The sequence below is a fragment of the Rattus norvegicus genome, chromosome 10, assembly GCF_036323735.1.
Source record: "Rattus norvegicus strain BN/NHsdMcwi chromosome 10, GRCr8, whole genome shotgun sequence".
NCBI classification, from domain to species: domain Eukaryota; kingdom Metazoa; phylum Chordata; class Mammalia; order Rodentia; family Muridae; genus Rattus; species Rattus norvegicus.
Window position 1 is genome coordinate 39336963 of NC_086028.1, and position 20400 is coordinate 39357362.

General features: G+C 46.4%; 1 protein-coding gene across 1 annotated transcript in view; it reads right to left on the reverse strand.

Moving 5' to 3' along the window:
• Positions 1–306: 306 nt before the first annotated feature.
• Positions 307–20400, reverse strand: part of Cdc42se2 (CDC42 small effector 2) — a 68504-nt gene continuing 48410 nt past the window's right edge. The window contains exons 4-6 of the mRNA NM_001126089.2: positions 6319–6420; positions 3021–3136; positions 307–2471 (exon numbers count right to left, since the gene is read on the reverse strand). Of these exons, the coding sequence (NP_001119561.1) occupies positions 3038–3136; positions 6319–6420 (201 nt within the window). The 3' untranslated portion in view covers positions 307–2471; positions 3021–3037. The remainder of the gene's footprint in view (positions 2472–3020; positions 3137–6318; positions 6421–20400) is intronic.

Here is a 20400-nt window from a genome sequence, read left to right on the forward strand (position 1 = left end):
TAAGGAAGAAAGGATTACAATTTACAGACTTTTGAACTATCTTTTGGAACAGACTTTCTTTAAGACAGGGTTTCTTTTCTTTGTGTAGTCCTGGCATGATACATGACTACACAATCCTCCTGCCATAACCTCTCAGACTGTAGACCTGAACCACCTCGCCCAGCTCACGTTTAAAAAAACTGTTAAACAAAAGAGTGACGAGTTGTCTGCACCCATGGGCTGTCACTGGAGAACACTAGAAGATTCTCTACATAAGTTTTGGTGAGTAAAATTTTATTAAAAGAGAAGAAAAATCCAAACAAAGACTAAAAGAAAACATTTATTGAATCAAAATCAATACTTTCTTTTTTAATATCTACAAGCCAACAGTGAGCTCACTTTATTCAAGAATGAACACAATGTACAAAAAAAGTATGCTTAGATTATAAAAATACGTCCATCTTGTCTTCTGGGGCTGAGCACGAGTCACCGAGCAGATCAAGCAGCTGCTCTCACCAACAGCTCCGTTTCATGACCAAACACTTTCCAGGCCCACTGGAGAAGCTGCGCCCAGCACACCGCTGCGATCTGCTGTTTCTCCTGCTTACTAGTTGTTACCATGTATTTCAGAGAAATATTAACAATATAATAAATTCTGGGTACAAAATCCTATTAGCTCCAATTTAAAAATGAGATGTGTGACTAGGGGAACAGAGGAGTTCCCAAGGTTTACGATCCCATTGGAGGAGGTGGGACATGTCCCTGCACCTTTGCCGGCATCCTCAGGCCTCCATAACCAGCATGTACCAGGTCACGCTGTACACTCTCTCGACCTTACTGGAACCCTCCAGGGCACCAGGCGCTGTGCTGGGGACAGTGTCTCACTGTGCCGAGAGGTCAGAGGCTGCCAGGACCATCATGGGCTTCAGGAGCCTTTGGCTTATTAATGACTGGCCTTGGAGCAGCAAACAGTGATGGGGGAGGGGACAATGGCTCCCTGTGCTGTCCCATCCATCAGTGCCGACGATGCCAAGAATTCCCTGTCTGTTATACAGAAAGTCTGCACACAGCAGTGCCCTGGCAGGAACCTCACCCTGGCTAAGCAGAATGGCAGACTCTAGAGTGCAGTGTCCATCCAGTGAAGAAAACGTTTCTCCTAGACAGAGAAATCCTCTGTGCTCAGGACTGACACCTAAGAATGGTAAGAATCAGGTCACCCAGTGTTCCACCCTGTGTAAGTTACGCTCTGAAGAAACAGAGGGAAATGCTTTTGGCTTTGCCTGCCTCAGCCTAGTGGCTCTTCAGTCAGCATTCTCAGGACGGGGACAGGTGAAGGCAGAAAAGAAAAGATCACAGCTTCTCTAGCCGAGGACCTACGTGCCTTCAGTGCTCTAATCTGAGTTAAGACCCATCTTCTGCACAAATGCTAATCGATCAGTCAAAGGCAGATAGAAAGTACTGTGGACCACAGGGCCCAGCTACTTACACTCAGCAGGGAAGAGGACAGAACGGGACCTGAGCAAAGGCCTCTTACTACCCTCAGAATGTTACTGAGGGCTGGTCACTGAGGCAGCCAGGCAGCAGGCTGCTGTTGGAAGCTGCCACAGCGTCCATGGTAAGTGAACACTGGAAGGCCAAGGACCCTGCGAGTCACAGCTGGTGGCAGAGGCCGGAATCTGAACTCACAGACAGGGGGAGCAATCTGACCCCAAAAGTCTTAGAAACACAAAGAGCTAACAGGACGGAGATGCTGAGAGACTGAATGGGCTTCACACACTCAGATCCAGACTGCATCTGCTCACAATCACAGGTCCTTACTCTCAAATAAATACACTCAACATTTACAGCCAAGCCACTGCCTCTGCAACGCAGGCTTTCCTGTCACGGCTCTTGTCAGACCAGAACCCACTCGGAATATGTGTAAAGAGCCTCCTCTGAGAGGGGAGCCACCTCAGGCTGCAGCAGCTCAGGATGGAGGTCTGGTGTCCCATGGGGTCCCCTCTGAGCAGCACCATGGAGTGTGCAGACGCACTCCACGCACGTTCCACAGCTGCAAAGGACTATTGTGCTGTGGGTCTCATACCTTCCAAATATACATAAACGATGGCAGTAATTACAGCTCTTTGTTTACCAGTAAATCATACGGCAGAGGGGCTGGAGGTGCAACGAAAAGGTTTAAAATGGAAAATTACAATACAGTGCTAGCAGTCACAAAGAAGACCATGCTAAGATCCGATCCATGTCAATTAAACATTGAAAATTCAGCTACGATCCAAAGAACTCTGTCAGAGTCCCAGGCATGCATGCCGCTAACGGCAAGGCAGGTCGGCCTGACACTGCCTTCCCTGGAGCAGGAACATCTTTGCTGGAGATCACAGGGTGAACAGATTGCCGCCACACTTCTTTTTTATAATTAAAATAAAAGAAATCCAATCACAAGACAAAAATATTATAGAACTGTGGACAGAGAAAATACGGGAGTTCACAATGACCTACAAAACCAAAAGAAGAATTCAAATTAGTATTTTTAGGATTTTTTTTTTGTTTTATTTTATAAACAGGGTCTCTTTACACACAGTCCTGGCTGTCCTGGAACTCACCATGTAGACCAGGCTAGCTTGAACTCACCGAGATCTACCTGCCTCTGCTTCCCAAATGCTGAGATTAAAAGCACATGCTGCCACATCCAACCAAAAAATTCAAACTATCTTTTACACTCTCAGGTAAATAAGTCTTGCCTTTTCAGAAGTCATTTTATTAATAATGAAATACTTATAAATTACCTCACTACCCAGTACACAATACTGTCCCCTCTTGGTAAGAAGACAAAGTAGTATTTTTGTCACCAGAATCACAGGCCAAAGCCTTTTCCCTAAACTGTCTCTTAAGGCCTTCAGATGAAGAGACGGCCTGACATTTTAATCTAAAATCAAGCATATGCCAAGGCCACAAAGAAAGAGAATTTGAGTAACTTTTTTAACCTCGAGACTAAGACTCTTGGCTAAGCGAGAGGCTGCCCACCCCAGCTCTGAGGTACTCACAGATGAAGGGACCAGGGCTATCCTGCCTTTGTGTCCACAAGCTGCATCTGCACATTGGCAGGCATTCCTCCTCCATAACCTCCCTTGGACTGCATCTGGTTCTGAATGGAGCTGACCTAAAACAAACAGGAACAGAACAGATGCACAGCAGGAACCAGAGACTGCCACAGTGATTTCCCCTCCATCTTCAGGACACAGGAAATCTGGAGGTGATGCCCAGTGACAGTCAGCCACAGTCTAGAGGGAGGACGGATGCCTGGGCCACCGTGAGTCTATTTACTGAGTACTACTGAGCATTTACTGGGACACATTCATTTTTAAACATCTTAATTTTTCCTGGTTATAGTGCCAGTGGTGAGGTCAATACTGAACAATTTGTTTTAGTTTGTTTTTTTTTTCCCCACAAGCAGGCCTCATGTAGTAGTTCAGGATGGCCTTGAACTTGTAGTCATACTGCCTAAGGTTTCTGAAACTGCCACTCCCTTCTGCGATTCATAATCAACAGGCTGATGAAGGTGTCCACAGACACAGGGCAGGCATGTTCACTTTTTAATCCTGTCAACGAGTGAACTACTGCCTCAGCCTGTCAGGCTTTGCTCTGTGGTCAGACCAGAGTCTCATCCCGATGGACCGCAAAGTGCTAGGGCAAATGCAGAAGACCTTCCTTCAGTCTATCACCATCCTTCCGACCCAGGTCCTGTAAATTAGAAACATTCTAGAAGCAGAGAGTAATTCAGGCCACACTGCTGGAAGGAGGAACCCATGCAGGAAGTTTGGAGGTGATGCTCAGTGACAGTCAGCCACAGTCTGGGGACCCACGCAGGGTCACTTTCCTGAGCTAAGACCTGAGGGGAAGAAGGGATGCTTGGACCATGTTCATAAATCTATTTACTGAGACATAAAGGAGGCTTTCTGCTGGTGCTCCTAAGTCGTCATTTTGACATGTACCAGTGGACACTGTAGAACACCCCGTGTTTTATGTATAATGTTTAGTCAGATAAACTGTTTCCTCAGACAACTATTTCACCTAGTCAATTTGTTGCTGGGATTTCCAGCCCTAATACACCCTTGTGAAAAACACACAATCCAGTTACAATTATAAGCTATGTGCCAAGATCGGGCAGAGCTGACACTCCCTGGCTATGAGACCCCTTGCTACTTGGGTTTCTCCCAGCCTCGAAGATATGGTCCACTGTGGCTTCTCTTCGCCCTCCGTCCTCCCTCTCCCTCTCTACCTGCTCCCCACTCTCGAACCTCCAGACCCACCTTTTTCCCTCCACTGCCCAATCACAGAAGCTTGTCTAGCTTATTTCTGGAATAACAGATTTAAAGATGCTAGAAGAGTACATATGGGGGCTAAGCTTCTTCATCTCCAAACAGCTTAAGGACACTGCCTTCTAGGACCCACTCCACTGCCCTTACTCGGAGACACTGACTTCCGTGAAGCATCTCACCCCAGTGGCATTGCACACACTACAACTGAACACCTGTACTCATGACTGATGGCTGCTTCTGGTAAGAATGTACAGCTTATCCTTAAGCCCTGAGGCATGACAACATCCCTTTGTGATGCAATGTGACCTCAGCTCAGATACCAATCTTTAGCAGTCTATACCCAATACACACAGAGCCTCTACAGATATTCCAGGACCACCTACCAGTCAAGACTTTCAAACTCAAAGCCACACAAGTCTAAGAAAAAGGTGTGTGTTTCCTCAAAAAAAAAAAAAATCAATTCTGCAGTGTCCAACTAAAAGTGTGAGTGTGTAAGAGCAGACACATGACTGCAGGTACAGTGTTTTAAAACTACTACTAAAGGCTCACGAAGCTCTTGCTGGCAAGAAGTTGGCATTAAAAAGTCAGCTTGCAGGTGTGGCAGTCTATGCCTGTAAACAGCAGCAACCAGTGCCATGCAGCCCATCAGAAATCAATCTGTACGTCACTGCATGTCTTTGGGGAGCCCTGTGTTCAGAGGTGGTCAGTGATGCGGTGCAGGCCAGGCGGGCATCTTCACACACAAGCCAGTTCCTATGAGTTGCTCCAGTCTCAGGACAGATGGGTTCAAACATCTCCTTGGACGTTTAGCATTTCTACTCATGGTTTTGTCTTACTGTCACTATTCTTACACAGGAAAACACAATTTCTCTCACAGCCAAGTTTATGCAGATGGGAACTATCAGCAGTAATTTCCAAAACCTCCCTGACTGACCTCCCTGTCAGCAAGAGTTCAGCACTCTGAGGGACGGATGCTGTAGAGACAGCAGGCTCATCCACTGAAATGGCTACCCAAGAGGACTGACGGGTTCTGCAGAATGCATGTCAGTTCCAGGGAAGACTCCAGTGGCCTCCAGGGCAAAACCTGATGCTGTCAGCACAGGAGCCTCTGCCTCAGCCGGAGCGTGCAGCAGACCCCGTGAAGCTTACGAATGGGACGATGCAAGCACGAATCTAAAGAAAATTCTGAACTGTGCACGAACAAGACTGAGAATGTTTCCAAGCACCACCAGCTACCTTTATCTTAACAGGTAGCCAAGTAGTGTCCCAGCATCCACCAGCCTGAGGCAGTAGCTCACATTGAAGACCAGCTCAGCATGCACACCAACACATAAATAAAAACTAAACCTAGAGTATGTGAACAGCAGTTCACAACGGGAGAGTATGTATTAATGCGTGTGTGTTTGTTTATTTGGGTGGGTTTTTTTTTTTGAGGCAGGGTCTCTAGCCTCAGCTGTCTTACAATTCATTATGAAGAATAGGCTGGCCTTGAACTCAAGAGATCTTCCTCCTGCCTCGACCTTCTGAGTGGTGGAGTTAAAAGTACACACCACGTCTGACATAAATAGTAAATTAAAAGCTGACCTTTGAGTCCCATGGTGGCAGCATAAGAATCAATCATTAACTAAGGTTCCAAATTCAAGTCTAAAAACACATGCTCACGAGTGGCTGCTCCTGCATGACGTGACGTGGTCTGCCTTTTCCATATACAGTACATCTTCCATGAACATTAAGTCACTGTATTGTACACAGCAGTATGAAATAGTGTCAGTAATGTAAATGACGCTGGACAGTACTGCTCAGGGGGTGGCAACGGGAAAGGTCTATGCAGACAATGCTCCTTTCCAAATATTTTCAACCCATGACTGGCACAATCCAGTTGCAGAACTCACTTGACATGATGTTATTAAAAGGGACCCGCACAACAGTCCAAGAAATCATTTTGAAGGTGTGAGTCTGTTATGCAGGTCCCACTGGGCCTTGTCCCACAGTCCCCGTATGCACGTCCCACAATCAAACTTACCGAGTTCATCCCACTAAATAGGTCTCCGGATCCTACGTGAGCTGTGTGCACAAAGTTGGTTGGTTCCCCAATCATACTTCGGTCAATCCGTCGTCGCCTCTTCTAAGACAGGAGAAATAATGTGTTAAGAAAAGGCCTTATTCCCCCGACACTGGTCCGAAACCCCAATTCTCATACTTTTCATTTCTCTTTGAAACAATGAACTGTCAAAACTCCAGAGGATGGGCAGTGAAAACCGCTCGGCTGCTAGGAAAGCTTACCAGGTACACCCTGAAACCCAGCTTCCATCCATGGAATACATGTGGGGAGAGAGCTAACTCCTCGAGGTTGCCCTTTAACACCCCCCCACCCAACGATGCTGGGACGTGTGCAGCCACATAATCAGAGTTCTACCTGAAAAGGCATCTGGACGTTTTTCGTTTTTAACACAAAAGAGCAAGTATTAAGCTAGCTGGTGACACATTCCTGTATCCTTGGGTTTGAAGCCAGCCGGGCTACATTATATATAACTTTTCAAAAAACAAAACTAAAGAAACGGTACTTTTATTTTTTTTTTTAAAGACCGATTCTCATGTAGCCAGACAGGCCTTGAACTCCTGACCATCCTGCTTCAATTTCCCAAATGCTGAGAATAGAAGCACGCACTGCCATCACTAGGTAAAATAATAGATGTCTGAGGAACTAGCTAATCTGACTAAACATACATAAAACCACTGAACAGTCTATAATGTCCACTGATACATATTTTTATGTCAAAAAGAAGACAAATGTAAAATTACCCCTCATTTGTCAAGAACATGTGGGACCTGACCACAATGCTCTTGATTTTAAGCCCAACTTTCTAGCTCTTGATAACAAGTTGATTATATTCTGATGTCATTTACTTGGGTTGTCTCCAATTGCCCTCTCCACATTGGAATGAATCTGTAATTCAGCTGGCTTTGGGGGAGGGGCAAGACTTAGCACTGGTCCATTCACTGCACTGATTGATGCCCTGTCTAAACCCAACAAGGCTGGGGCTTGCTTCCTTTGTGATGGGGTCGCATCAGTATAGCCCATCCTGCCCCAGCTCCTGAGGTGTGACCACCACGATCGGCTGGAGCAGTAGCCAGTTTCCCAGTGAGCAGCCAAGCAGGTACGCTGGCTTCCCCAGTACACCCACCTCCTGCCTCACCAGTGCCCCTTCCCTGCTCATCTGATGTTTGCACAGATCCCTTGGATATGACACAAGAGCAGCCACCAGTGTAGCTGGGTCACTGTCCTCACAGCAGGCTTCCCTTGTGACAGCACACAGCTCCAAAATTTTCCAGGGAACCACAAACTGTAGGAACGGAACCTCAGGGAAGACTACCCCAGGTCCATAAAACTGCAACATTGCTGCTATTCTAGTAAGTCCTAAATCTGACAGTGCTCATGGCAGCCTGTCTGTCAGCTTTCTATAAACACGGAGAAGTGGAAAGTTCGCATATACAAGGCACAAGCCAGCTTACAATATTTTGATTTTTTATTGTTGCTGAACAAAACCCAAAAGCAGCTGGATTCTTTTCTTTAGAAATACTTGACTCCCCTGGTTCAGCAATGGCATGTGCTTCCCTCTCTGAGTGGGATGAGGTTTATTCCTGGTAACTGCATGGTGACACAGTGACTTCTGACCATGTGCTTGCTGTGTGTGTGTGTGTGTGTGTGTGTGTGTGTGTGTGTGTGTGTGTGTGTGTGTGTGTGAGAGAGAGAGAGAGAGAGAGAGAGAGAGAGAGAGACAGACAGACAGACAGACAGACAGAGTGAGCACTCGGTTTGTTTACATCCATTATTTTAAAATGCTTCTTCATAACATGTTATAGGAAAATAACTTGCTCTGTTCAGGAACTGACAAAGGCTAGAGTGTAAAGTCTTCAAGTTCACAGTCCAGTCAGCTCTGACTTCCCTCTATGGCGGGGTGAAAGCAGCAAGGACACTAAAGCAAGCGCTCGGCCAGGGCTGTTCCATCAGCCTGGCCCCTGTGAGGCCAGAGGTCCCACTAGCCCTCACTTTTAAAAACAGTTTCTTTAAAACATTGTTCAAATTTCTTTGAGAATCTCATGTGTATGTAGTGTTTTGATCCCAGTCATGCTCATCACCCCTCTGAGATTCTCTCTCATGGCCACTGAACCCCTTTCCTCTGACAGCCCCACACCGTTACACTTCCATGCCCTTTCTAAATGACCCACTGAGTTTAGAAATGTTTAGAGCATGACTGTGGTGGGTTTTCTTTTAGATACTTTTGTTCTGTTTTATTCTTTGACAACTTCATACAAATGTGCAGAACCCACCCATCTCATGAATTCCTTTTTTCTTACTCTCTACCTTAGGCTTTTTTATTTTGTGTTTTGTTTTGAGACAGAGTCTCTCTACATAGTGCAGCTCTGGTTGTTCTGGAACTCTGTAGACCAGGCTGTTCTCGAACCCACAGAGATCCAACTGCCTCTGCCTCCTAGTACTGGGATTAAAATCATGTACCACCAGGTCTAGCCTCCCTTAGCTTTTGAGATGGGGTCTCTCACTGGACCTGGAACCCAATGACTGCCTAAGCTAGCTGGCCAGCAAGCTTCAGGGATCTCCTCCATCCCATCTTGTCCTCCAGGGCTGGGCTCTTTATGTGGGTGCTGGGAATGCAACGATGGATAATTGGTCTGAAGAGATGGCTCAGCATTTAAGAACACTGGCTGCTCTTGCAGGCAATTCTATACTATAGAGCCTGGGTTCTATTCCCAGCACCCACATACCTGTAAGTTCCGTTTCAAGGACTCCAACACCCTCTTCTGGCCTCCTCAGGCAACTGCATACACATGGTTCAAGATACATGCAGACAAAACACCCCCACATAAAACAAATAAACCTTTAAACTTAAGGTGCGCCTCTGCACAGCAAGTGCTCAAGGCCACGTGACCTACAGCTGCAACTCTGGAGCAGAACTTGTTTTAGGTAGCATCAACAGTAAGAGTAGTAATAATCACTAGTGTTGGGAGAGGCGCGTGCCAGGGCACTCTTGTGGAGTTGGTTCTCTCCTTCCACCTGTCTATGGGTTCTGAGGACTGATACCAGGTCACTGGGCCTGTGTGGCACATACCTTTACACACCACACCATCTATCTCCCTGTCCCTTATGGTTTTTCAAGAGCTCATGCTTACGCACTACTGACACAGTAAGCCTCTGGTGAGCGCTTGCAATGCTAACCTCTAAAACAGTGAGTCAACACTCTCACCTGTGCCTCCTTCCGTATTGTCAGAGACCAGTCTCACTATATAGGCTAGCTATACTGGAACTCCGTATGTATGTACGTATGTATGTATGTATGTATGTATGTATGTATGTATGAATGAATGAATGAATGTATGAATGAGCCTCCAGCCTCTGCCTCCCAAATACTGGATTATGAGTATGTGATATCACCCAAGTCATTTGTGCTTTATTTCTCTAATCTCCAGGCCTTCAGTAAGGGTGTCCTGGAGCCCTGCTCATCTTTAATCTAGGTCGCAGGAAGCCAAGAGAAAGTGCAGACCCTTCCTACACTTGGCTAGCCCAGATTCCACATGTGTCTGCACCCACCACACTCATCTTACTCCCCTGCCCCCACTGTTCCTGTCAGGGGCAATAAATCATAATTCTGTAGAAGAATCTTGAAAAGTAAAGAAAAGTGGATGTGGCAGTATTCTCACTCTTTTCCTTCTTGCTAATGACCGTTAAAGTGGCCTTCGGAAGCCAGTCATCCTACTTCACCCACCTACCTGTACATACTCCAATCATGATCAATTTCCAGCATCTCAAGACCACTCAGTAGACCTTCTGCCCCCTGTAGTACCAACTGAGGGTGGAGATGGAGGCTTCATCCCAAGGAGAAAAGGACAGCAGCTGGACGTCCTGGGGCAAAGGATCTGCAGCACTGGGGCCATCTCCCCAGGTCTCACGGGAACCTGACTTGTAGGAGCGCCTGCCTCTGCTGTGCACACAGGCAGCTGCAGGGCCTCTCTAGACCTGGCATACTCTGGAGCCACACCTTCCAGGCATCCCTAGTTTCTATCATCCTGGCCCTGAAGACTGTGCAGAGGCACCAGGCCCTCTCCATGCCCACCAGTAAGATGTGGTGCTTGGAAGTTACACATGGCCCACACCCCTACCCCAAGTGACCAACTTCAACTCCTGGGTGAGGCTCAGAGAACAGCTACCATAGTGAGCCCAGTACTCCCAGCACCCTGAGTCCTGAGGGACAGACTGCAAGCACATTCCAAGGGCGCACTCACACATAAAGGCAAAGGTGGGGAGGAAGGCTCCAGCCCACTCATCACAAAGACACATGGCTGTGCACAGATACCCTTAAGACGAAAGGAAGGAAGAGATGGAAATAGAAAGGAAGGGGTGGAGATCAAGCACACGAACCCATACCAGTCAACACAGTGAGCGCACCCGTCCTCCCAAAGTCCCTTCCCCCATCCTTTCTCCATGTAGGTGCTGATCTACTGAGGTTCACTTAAATGGATCTACAGCGTGTGCTCTCCTTCCCTCTGAGCAGTTACTCTGAGGGTGGCAGCTGTTGCCACATATGCCAGGAGTCACTCCTGGTTAACCACACAACTCTGAGATCCGTTAAACGGCAACAAACCAAAATCAATCTGAACTCCTTGCTATCATCTCATCTCGGTCGGCTCGGTTTCCCCTAACTCCATAACTCTTTGATAGCTGTACAGAGCACGTGAAGGCAAGGCTCACAAGGTGGTGGCAAGGCCTTCTGTGTCAACTCCAAATCACTGGACACTGGCGCTCCAACTATGATGTAATGATGCAGAAATTCCATAGAAAGATACTTTTGCCAAACCACCTCTACTCTAGCACAACTGCTCCCATTTGTGCCTCTAACCCCAGACCTTATACAGAATGAAAAGCATTTTAAGTATGACCCGGATTATTTGCATGGCCGGCAGCTAATGAGGTGCCCTGTGAGAGTGAAGTGTTCCGGAAACACAGTGACTCTACCCAAGTCCTCACAGCAGGGCTGCGAGCGCCCTCTCAAGCTTCCTGTTTTTGCTTTGCTGAGGCCCAACTGTGGAATTCCCCTGGCTGCTGACAACTGCATCTGTGTTTGTCTTGAAATTTTAATACCATGTACTTGAGAAGAAAAAAAAAATCCACCTTATGCTTGAAGAATACCGTGTGGTTGGTGGTTGGTGGCTGAGCGGGGCAGTGGAAGCATGCCAGGTATCCATGGCTGGTCTGGAATTTGTGATCCCCTGTCTTGGCCTTCCCCACCCCCCCTCCCGCCCCCTACACCTGCCTTTGTAGTTAGGACATTTATACTTAGCCCTGGGTGCTGTGGGCTCCACCCTCCCTCACATCTCTAAAGTCGTATAGCACAGAAAATCTTACCGCCACTGTCAGGTTGTCCCTGATCACTTTAATTGGATCCTTTCTGACTAAAGTTTATCATGATGGAGTCTCCTCTCTCAAGCACTAAAAACATCCAATTTGTCCTTTCTCCTGAGAAGAAGAGAGCTAAACATATTTTTTAGTTACCTATGCAAACTAAGTAACAATACAAACCAGGCTGGCCTTGAATTTGGGGCCCCTTCCTACTCTACCTTACCTACTAGAAGCAGGAGAATGTTCTTCTTATGTGTTAACATGACACATTGTGAATGCATGTATGTACAAATGTGTGTGCACAGGTACCCAGAGGAGGTGAGATCCCTTAGAACTCAGGTTTCAGGTCATTGTGAGCCACCCAACTTGAGTACTAGGAACTAAAATCAAGTCCTGTGGAAGAATGGCCAGTAAGTACTCTTAGCCAAATCAATGTGTTATTAATTCTGGATAATTAATCTCTACTGTGTCCTTAGTTACAGAAAATGTGTACCATAAGCATTTCATTCTAAACCTTTCTATCAGCCTGTTACTGGTTTAAAAGGAATGAAACAGAAGTTTCTGAAGTACTTATGTATCAGTCATGTGAGAGACAGAACCCGACCACAATAACCTCAAGCAGAGGCCTGATTCTCCATTCTTGCAGTTTCATAAAACCCAAGGGGAAAATAAGCCCATGCTATTGGTGTCAGAGAGGCAACTTCACTTTGGCCCTTTAAGAATTCATGACCAAGAAAGGCACCGACTTTGGGCCACCACACAACAGGACTTGTAACTGCACACTGTATTTTCTAAATAAACACGACAATCTCCCAGATGTGGTCAGATGACTTTCAACAATGGAGTCTTTTCAGGCAATGTTTTAGAACTCATGAAAGCTGCCAGCTAATGGGAGCTCTCCACAGGCCTGCAGACAGAACTGGGTGATTCCGTGTGAGGCACTGGGGTAGGCACAGGAAAAGAAAGCTGCAGCTTTTTTTCAAGTTATTTGAAAACAGTTGTTTTTCTTCACATTCATCAAAAGGCATTCCTGCCTTTCCTCCTGAGGTTTGTGTCTGTGGCAGTAGATGGTGCGGGTAAGGAGCGCACAGCTGTGACCGCAGTGCTTGGTGGGAGATGGAGCAGGAAGGCTCCAGGGAAGTCTGAGCTACCATAAGCCCTGGCTTGCTCTGCCCTTCCCCAAAGGTAATCCTGTTTCTGAGCTGCACTCAGGTCTACAGCAGAAAAGACACCTATCTGAGACCTGGGAGGAAAACACAACTACTGTTTTTATTTTTCATTATTCTTAATTTCAGTCCCACAAATACTTAGTATACAGGGTGCTATGAGGCTATGAAGTGTGCTGTTTCTACAAAAGTTATTAAAAACAAACAGAAGTACTGAGTTAGATTAATACTTAACCACACTTGAAATTAAAGGCACAGCGGAGCTTCATAGATACATTCCTCCTCAGACTCTGGCCTTTTAAAAGGCCAGAATGGCTGAGGGTGGTGGTCTGAGTAAGAACAGCACCGACAGACCCACACTAAATACTCAGGCTTCAGGGAGTGGCAGTACTTGAGAAGGATTAGGAAGGGTGCACTTGTTAGAGTGGGTGTGGCCTTTTGGAGGAAGTGTGCCAAGAGGGGCCTCTGAGATTTTGAGATTTCAAAAGCCCATGCCAAATCAGTTCTCTCGTCCACTCACCCCCCTCTATCTCTGTCTTTTTCTTTACCTACAGATCAGGATGTGGCTCTCAGCCACATCCAGTGCCATGTTCCCTGCCTTGAGGAAAATGAACTAAATCTGAGAGGGTACGCCAGCCCTAGTTAATCGTTGTTCTTTATAAAAGTGACCTAGGTCATGCTGTCTCTTCACAGCAACAAAGACACTGACCTTAGGCTGCAAATGCCCATGGGTCAAAGGGTGAAAGAATGGAACTGGGGAATTTTTATTTCAAGAAACTGCTAGTTTGTGCATCACTCTGATTCATAATCTAATAGTCAAACAAACCAGTATTATGCACATTAAAATTAGACAGCACAAGATTAGAATTCAACGTAAGATCCTAATTTTGATTCAGTAAGACCCTGAGTCAGAGGAAAAAATAGAGAACAATGGAGGAATTAAAGACATAAACACAAGCCCCACCCCCACTGCTACCCCCAAGAGCTTCCTGGTTAGAAATGTCACTCACCTGACTGGGTGCTTTCCTAGCATGCACAAGGCCCAAGGTTGGATCCCCAGCACCACATAAAACCAGGTCAGTAGTACAGGACTGTAACCCCAGCACTTGGGAAGGTGAAAGCAGGATCAGAAGAAGTCGTAGGAAGTCTGAGGCCAGCCTGGGCTACATGAGACTGCGGATGGATGAGTATGCGGGTGGGTAGGTGAGTAGTGGGTGGGTGGGTGAGTGGGTAGAAGGGTGAGTGGGTGGATGGGTGAGTGGGTGGGTGGGTGAGTGGGTAAAAGGGTGAGTGGGTGGATGGATGGGTGGGTGGGGAGAGCAAGCTTTCTCAGAACTAGTCTGCATATTTATCCAGTTTTATGAATCTGAACTGAAATCCTGAAACTCAACTGAAATCTCAATAGGTCTTTCAGAAAACCTGACAAACTGAAATTTGTATGGAAGATTCCACTAAGACTAGCCAAAACTTAAAACTAAAGGACAGATCTGCCCTCACAAATGCAAGGACAATATAAAGCAGAAAAACAGAGACCATGACATCAGCTCAGGAAAAGCAGAATAAAGAGACTCGAGTGTGACTCACATGACATGTGGACACATTTTAGTACCTGTGGCTAAGTGAGAAAGACAGGTATGTAGCATGCCACAATACAGTATGATAGATCTCATACCGAGACAAAGAACTACGGGCAAGGAGTTGTAGGGCAAAAAGTCACCACACGGGAAACTAAGCACAATTAGATTCTGTCTTCCAAGCCCAGCAAAGTGGTGCACACCTGAACCCTCTAAACCCAGAAGGCTGGGGCAAGAGGAACATGGATTCAAGTTCAGCCTGGGCCACACAAAGAAGACTTTTGTCTCCATAAATAAACAAATAAATAAAATGAATTCACTTCAGAGGCTTTTATTATATATGGCAACTGGTTCTACTTTTACAAGAAAGTACAGGTGTGTATCTTTATAACTCAGGAGTGAGAGAACATTTTTAAAGACACAAAGCCATAACCCAAGATGGCTATCTGTTAGTTCTCTGTCTTTCTGGTTGTGTTGCTGGAGTCTGATCTGCCGTCTCCTGTACACTATAAGAGCTCTAACCTGAGTGCTCCCTCCCCAGTTATTAACTCCATCTACTCTATACACTGAGGGAGGCGCTCAGGTACTCGTGTACTTGCCGTGCAAGCAGGAGGACCAGAGTTCAGATCCCCATTGCTCAACATAAAAACCTGGGCCTATAACCCTACAGTTGGGGAGGCAAAGGCAGAAGGCTGTTTGGTGCTCGTTACCCAACTAATGCTACTGAATCAGAGAGCTGAGTTCAGTGAGGAAGACAGAAGGACATGGGAAGGCACCTGTCACTGGTCTCTGGCTTTCATGTACACATACATGTGTGGATATTGTATATACACACAACCAATAGTTTGTACTCAGACATTATGAATATGAGATATAGAAAACCACACTGATCAATAAACATCAAGAGACGCTTTGTGCTGCAGACACAGCTCAGTTGGCGGAGCCCCTCCCTAGCATACACAAATGAAACCCCAGGACCCATAATCCAAGCATTTGGAAGGTGGAGGACAGACCAAAAACACAAGGTCAATGCTGGGCCTGGTGATCCACACCTTTAATCCCAGCATCCAGAGGCAGTAAGATCTCTGTGAATTCTAGGACAGCCAGGGCTCTGTAGAGACCCTGTCTCAAAAAACAAACAATAAATAGCACAAAGTCATCTGTGGCTATATGGTAACCTTGAGGCTAGCCTGAGACACATGAGATCCCATTTCAAAAATAAAGAGGTTAGCAAGATAGCTCAGTAGGTAAAGACATTTGCTGCCAAACCTAAGGATTTGTATTCAGTTCCCTGGGACCCACGTGGTGGAGTAGGGAAACTAGTTCCCACAGCTGTCCTCTGACCGCCACCTGTGTGTTACGGCACACACGTCTCCCTAAACAATGTAATAATATTTTTTAAAAAATAAGAAAGAAAAAAGGGAGGGTGAAAGGTGTTGGGAGGGAGCTTAACCTCGTTAGCAGTCATAAGGAAGAAAAAAAGAGAAAACAGAAAAGTCAGAGAATTTCACTTTACCCATCAGACTGTTAAAAACGGAGGTAAAAACATTGTTAATGAAGACCCTGTGGCAGCCAAAACCGCCAACAGTGCTACAGGCACCATGGCACCAGAGTCAGTTGTCGCTATCCTGTGAGACTGACTCTTCACAACCCACAGCTCAAGTTCCCAACATACTAAAGAGCAAGGACCACAGACAGGACAGGAGCCAGGTCCAACCAAGGGACAAGTGTAAGACATCCTGCCCCCAAACAACGACATCCATCCCTGATGGTCATCCTGGCACTGGTGAGCATCGCTGCGGTGATTCTGGCATGAAATGTAATTTCTACAAATTCACAAATCAAAGAGGATTTGATATTGCCTTTAAATACTAATGAACTGGTTTTTTAGATGTAACATTTGAGGTGCCTATAAATTACAACTCTAAGTAGCTGTGAGGATACCTGAGAGGGGATGATGGGGGGAGGGAGGGAGGGAAGGATAGAGGAAGGGGGGAGGGGGAAGGGAGAGGGGAGGGAGAGGGGGGAAGGGGGGAGGAGGAGAGATCCCAATCTAAACTGAATCAAGACCTATTTAAAAAAGTACTAAAAGATAAGATAGTAGCTTTTTTTTGTAAGCCAAATAAATATTCAAAAACCAGCAGCCAGGGGGGCTGGAGCGATGGCTCAGTGGTTAAGAGCACCGACTGCTCTTCCAGAGGTCCTGAGTTCAATTCCCAGCAATCACATGGTGGCTCACAACCATCTGTGATGAGATCTGATGCCCTCTTCTGGTGTGTCTGAAGACAGCTACAGTGTGCTCATACACATTAAATAAATAATATTTAAAAAACAAAAAACCCAGAAGCCAGGGTCTGTGTAAGTTCCAGGTGAGCCACACAGCACTGCAGGCTAGCCTCAGCCACACTGAGGGGTTATGTTTTAAATAAATAGAAGGCTTTCCACTGTCTCTGACTCACCTCCCCTCCCATCTTGAACCCAATGTGTATCTTGCTCTCCAACAGCTCCTAACTGGCTAGGGTACAAACAGCAGAGCTGAACCATGGGAGCCTTCCTAGTCCTAAGGACCTATAAACGAAGACAATGTCACAGTCCATGCTTACATTATAGAACTTGTACACAAAATACACACACAGGAAACACTCATGCGTCTGCTCTCTGTTCCTATCACAAAATACCCAGATCATGGGCTAAAAAAAAGGAAATGTCTACTCTGGCTCAGCCTTGGAGGGTTTGGGGCCTGGTCAGCTGCCCCCTCACCTCTAGACAACGTCAAGAAGGAACACAAAGCACTGAAGCTGTGCACTCAAGAGAAGAGATGGCGGCATCATCTGGCATCCGAATGCACGCCAGTGAAGTGTGGTCTCTTACGGGTTCCACCACCACCCAGAGCTGAACACAGCCCTAACTGAAGATCCAGCCTTGCTGGCATCACAGCACAGCCACTCAGGAGGCAGGGGTTTCCACCTAACAGTCTTCAGAATTTGGGGGCTCAATCACACAATTACATTTCAATTACATTTCAATCAGTCCTCTTCAATGACCTTCCAAAAAATAACAGGGCCATTTTCCCCATCTTAATTGATAAGGATGACTTTTTTTCTTAAATTAAATTCATGTACTTAAGTGTCTTGAGACAAATTCTAATTATGATTTTGTGTGAGATTAAATGAATTAAGGACAGGTACTTCTGTTTTCAGAACAACTGTTATGATACCCGAGGACCTCGGCAGCCACTCATCCTTCCCACTGACCCCTGATCACAAAGGGCCAGGCCTGCCTGCTGTCGCTCTCCCGCTGCACTGAGGACAGATTTTCTACACTACCCAAGTGGTCCATCAACCATCTCCTCAACCACTTCCCTTGAAAATCCAAAAACTCCCCTGCTCTGACACCTGGTGATGCTCAGCGGTCACTTGCTGTCTCCCTCAGGCTCGGCACTACGGACTAAAACTGTACATCAGAGCAACACACAGCAGCAAAAGAGCCAATACACTGCAAACTCAGCTCCTGAAGCTGAGGAGATGCTGCTCTGTGTGAGCATGGCTGTCACTCAAACTACTCAGTGTAAAAGTTCTCCCACTAGTTTCTTGACACATGCAAGCACGCCACAGTTGTTTAGGTTGTTGTTTTGTTGTTTTTTTTTTTCTTTTTCTTTTTTTCGGAGCTGGGGACCGAACCCAGGGCCTTACGCTTCCTAGGCAAGCGCTCTACCACTGAGCTAAATCCCCAACCCCAGGTTGTTTGTTTTTACAAAGAATAAAATCAACCTGTTTTGTGACCTGGAAAAGCTGGCCTCACTCCAGCAGGGGTCTCCCTACTCCCAGCCCAGGGGCTTCACAGCTGTCCTCTCACTGCGCATGCTTTGCTGGCTCTAGGCTCCGACAAAATTCGGCCTGCCTCGTGAGGATGAGCGCTGCTTACTCCTCTGGCCCTAGTCCTTGCTTCTCGTCTGCTCCAAGGCCTTCTCTGGCCCTGCACACACATCTCTGTTTCTCCTACATCCCTGTTGTCTTTACCAGCGCTCCTTGCCCATAAAGTGGTTACTACCATATGACATCATAGACATCTCTCCCTCTAGAGTGAGCCTATGAGAGCAGAAATGTGTGTTCAGTACTTGGCTCATTCAGAAATCCCAAGGTATTGTTAAAGACTCAAACCTCATCCCTGCCATGAAAGGAAGCCATGCAGTTTAGACAGAAATGATTCCCTAGAATCAGTGTCCAGTCTTTATAATGATACGGAGTTGCCAGTATTCTACAGCACAGCAACTGGAGAACTCATTTCCCTTGAAAGCAGTTGATAAAACTTCTTAAATTTAGTTACAGGGCATTGTGATCTCGGTTCACAACCTACAGCCTTAGTGCTGCTTAACAGCAGCACTGGCATTTGTACCACGGAGACACCGGGGCTCAACTGTGCTACAGACTGCACTGTGTTAACATGAAGGGAGACGAGAGATTCTTAGCCACTGTGCAGGAAACGGCTTCCCATTTTCTTTCCTGCGTGAGGCTCTTCCCTCACGTGTAAAAGCAGGGTCATAAAGGAGTGGGAGAGCTGGCACGTGGCACTTTGTCCTAGCAAATGCTTCAGAAAACAAGATGTAACCAAGTCACTTTCAGAGAAGGCTATCGACACTGGCTACAAGATCAGCAACACACAGTTCTGTGAGACAGAGATGACAGTTGTGTGTTCTTTAGTGTGTGCTTGAAGCCAACAGCAAAGCCAACTCTTCAACTATGGCGACCACAGTCTGCTGCATACTTTTTCTCAGAAAGTAAAGATGACTGTGAAGTAGATGTATCTTTATGACTGACATGCTAAATGTTACACTCAGAGTCTTTCTAGAAAGAACTCTATTTCTACTGTTCCTCTCTCATAACTCCAAGGCCTAAGCTCCAGCTGCTTAAAGTCCTCGCTAGGTGTGAGTGAGCTCAAACGGCTCACTTCACTATGCGCTCTTCTCAAACACGGCCACACAGACTGCGGAGACGGACGGCGTAGTGGTTACAGTGCTTTCCACACCAGAGTGAGGACTGGCGTTTGGATCCCCAGAACACCTGAGTCGGGTGAGCATGCAGCCCACCTGGAAGTCTCGCCCGCCCCAAAGGCAGACACAAGACAACTCTACAGACAAGCTGGCTGGGGACACTACAAAACCAATACTACTGACAAAGAAAAACTATGAAAAGATTTTCCCTTGTGAGACAGGGAAGTCCAGCAACTCCAACTGTAGCAGGCACCGACCTAGCACACTTGCCTAGAGCCTGGCCTCAATCTCAGCACCACCAAAGAACAAAGCAGCGAAGTAGCAAAGGCCACTGTGCCAAAAGGACAGAACCCTGCCCCTCTGACACCTGGACTCGGGAATCTGAAAATAACAGGTGACATTTCGAGTCACTAATAAAGATTGCCTGTTTAATGAAGTGTCTTTGGATAGCTACTTAGCATGGAAAAGTACCCCTGAGTTGATGCCACATCAATGAAGTCACTAAAGGGAAAGCAGAAGGCAGTATGTAGCTGGTGACAGGCACAAAGACCAGCTTCCACAAAACCTGCTCTAACGACATTACGTTTAAGAGTTGACGGGCAATGTACACGCCTTTAATCTGAAAAGCATGCCTGAAGCAGCAACATAACTCACGTAGACCATTAACAGACAATGAAAAAAGAAGCACAGACTTACACGAAGTGTATGAAAAGATGTTTGACCCTTCTAGAAACCAGGTAAGGACAAATTTAAAGTCTATGTACAAGTATATTTAAATTTTAATCCTCATCATTCTCCATACACTGTTATACAGTGGAATAAAGTACACATTCACTTGTCCAGCCAAGCAGCTAGCATGTATATGCATTCCCTAAGACGTTATTGGGTCGTGAAGACACAAAGTAACATGGTCCAGCCTCTACAGAGCTCAGAACGGGTAAGAGCCATGTACAGCACCCAT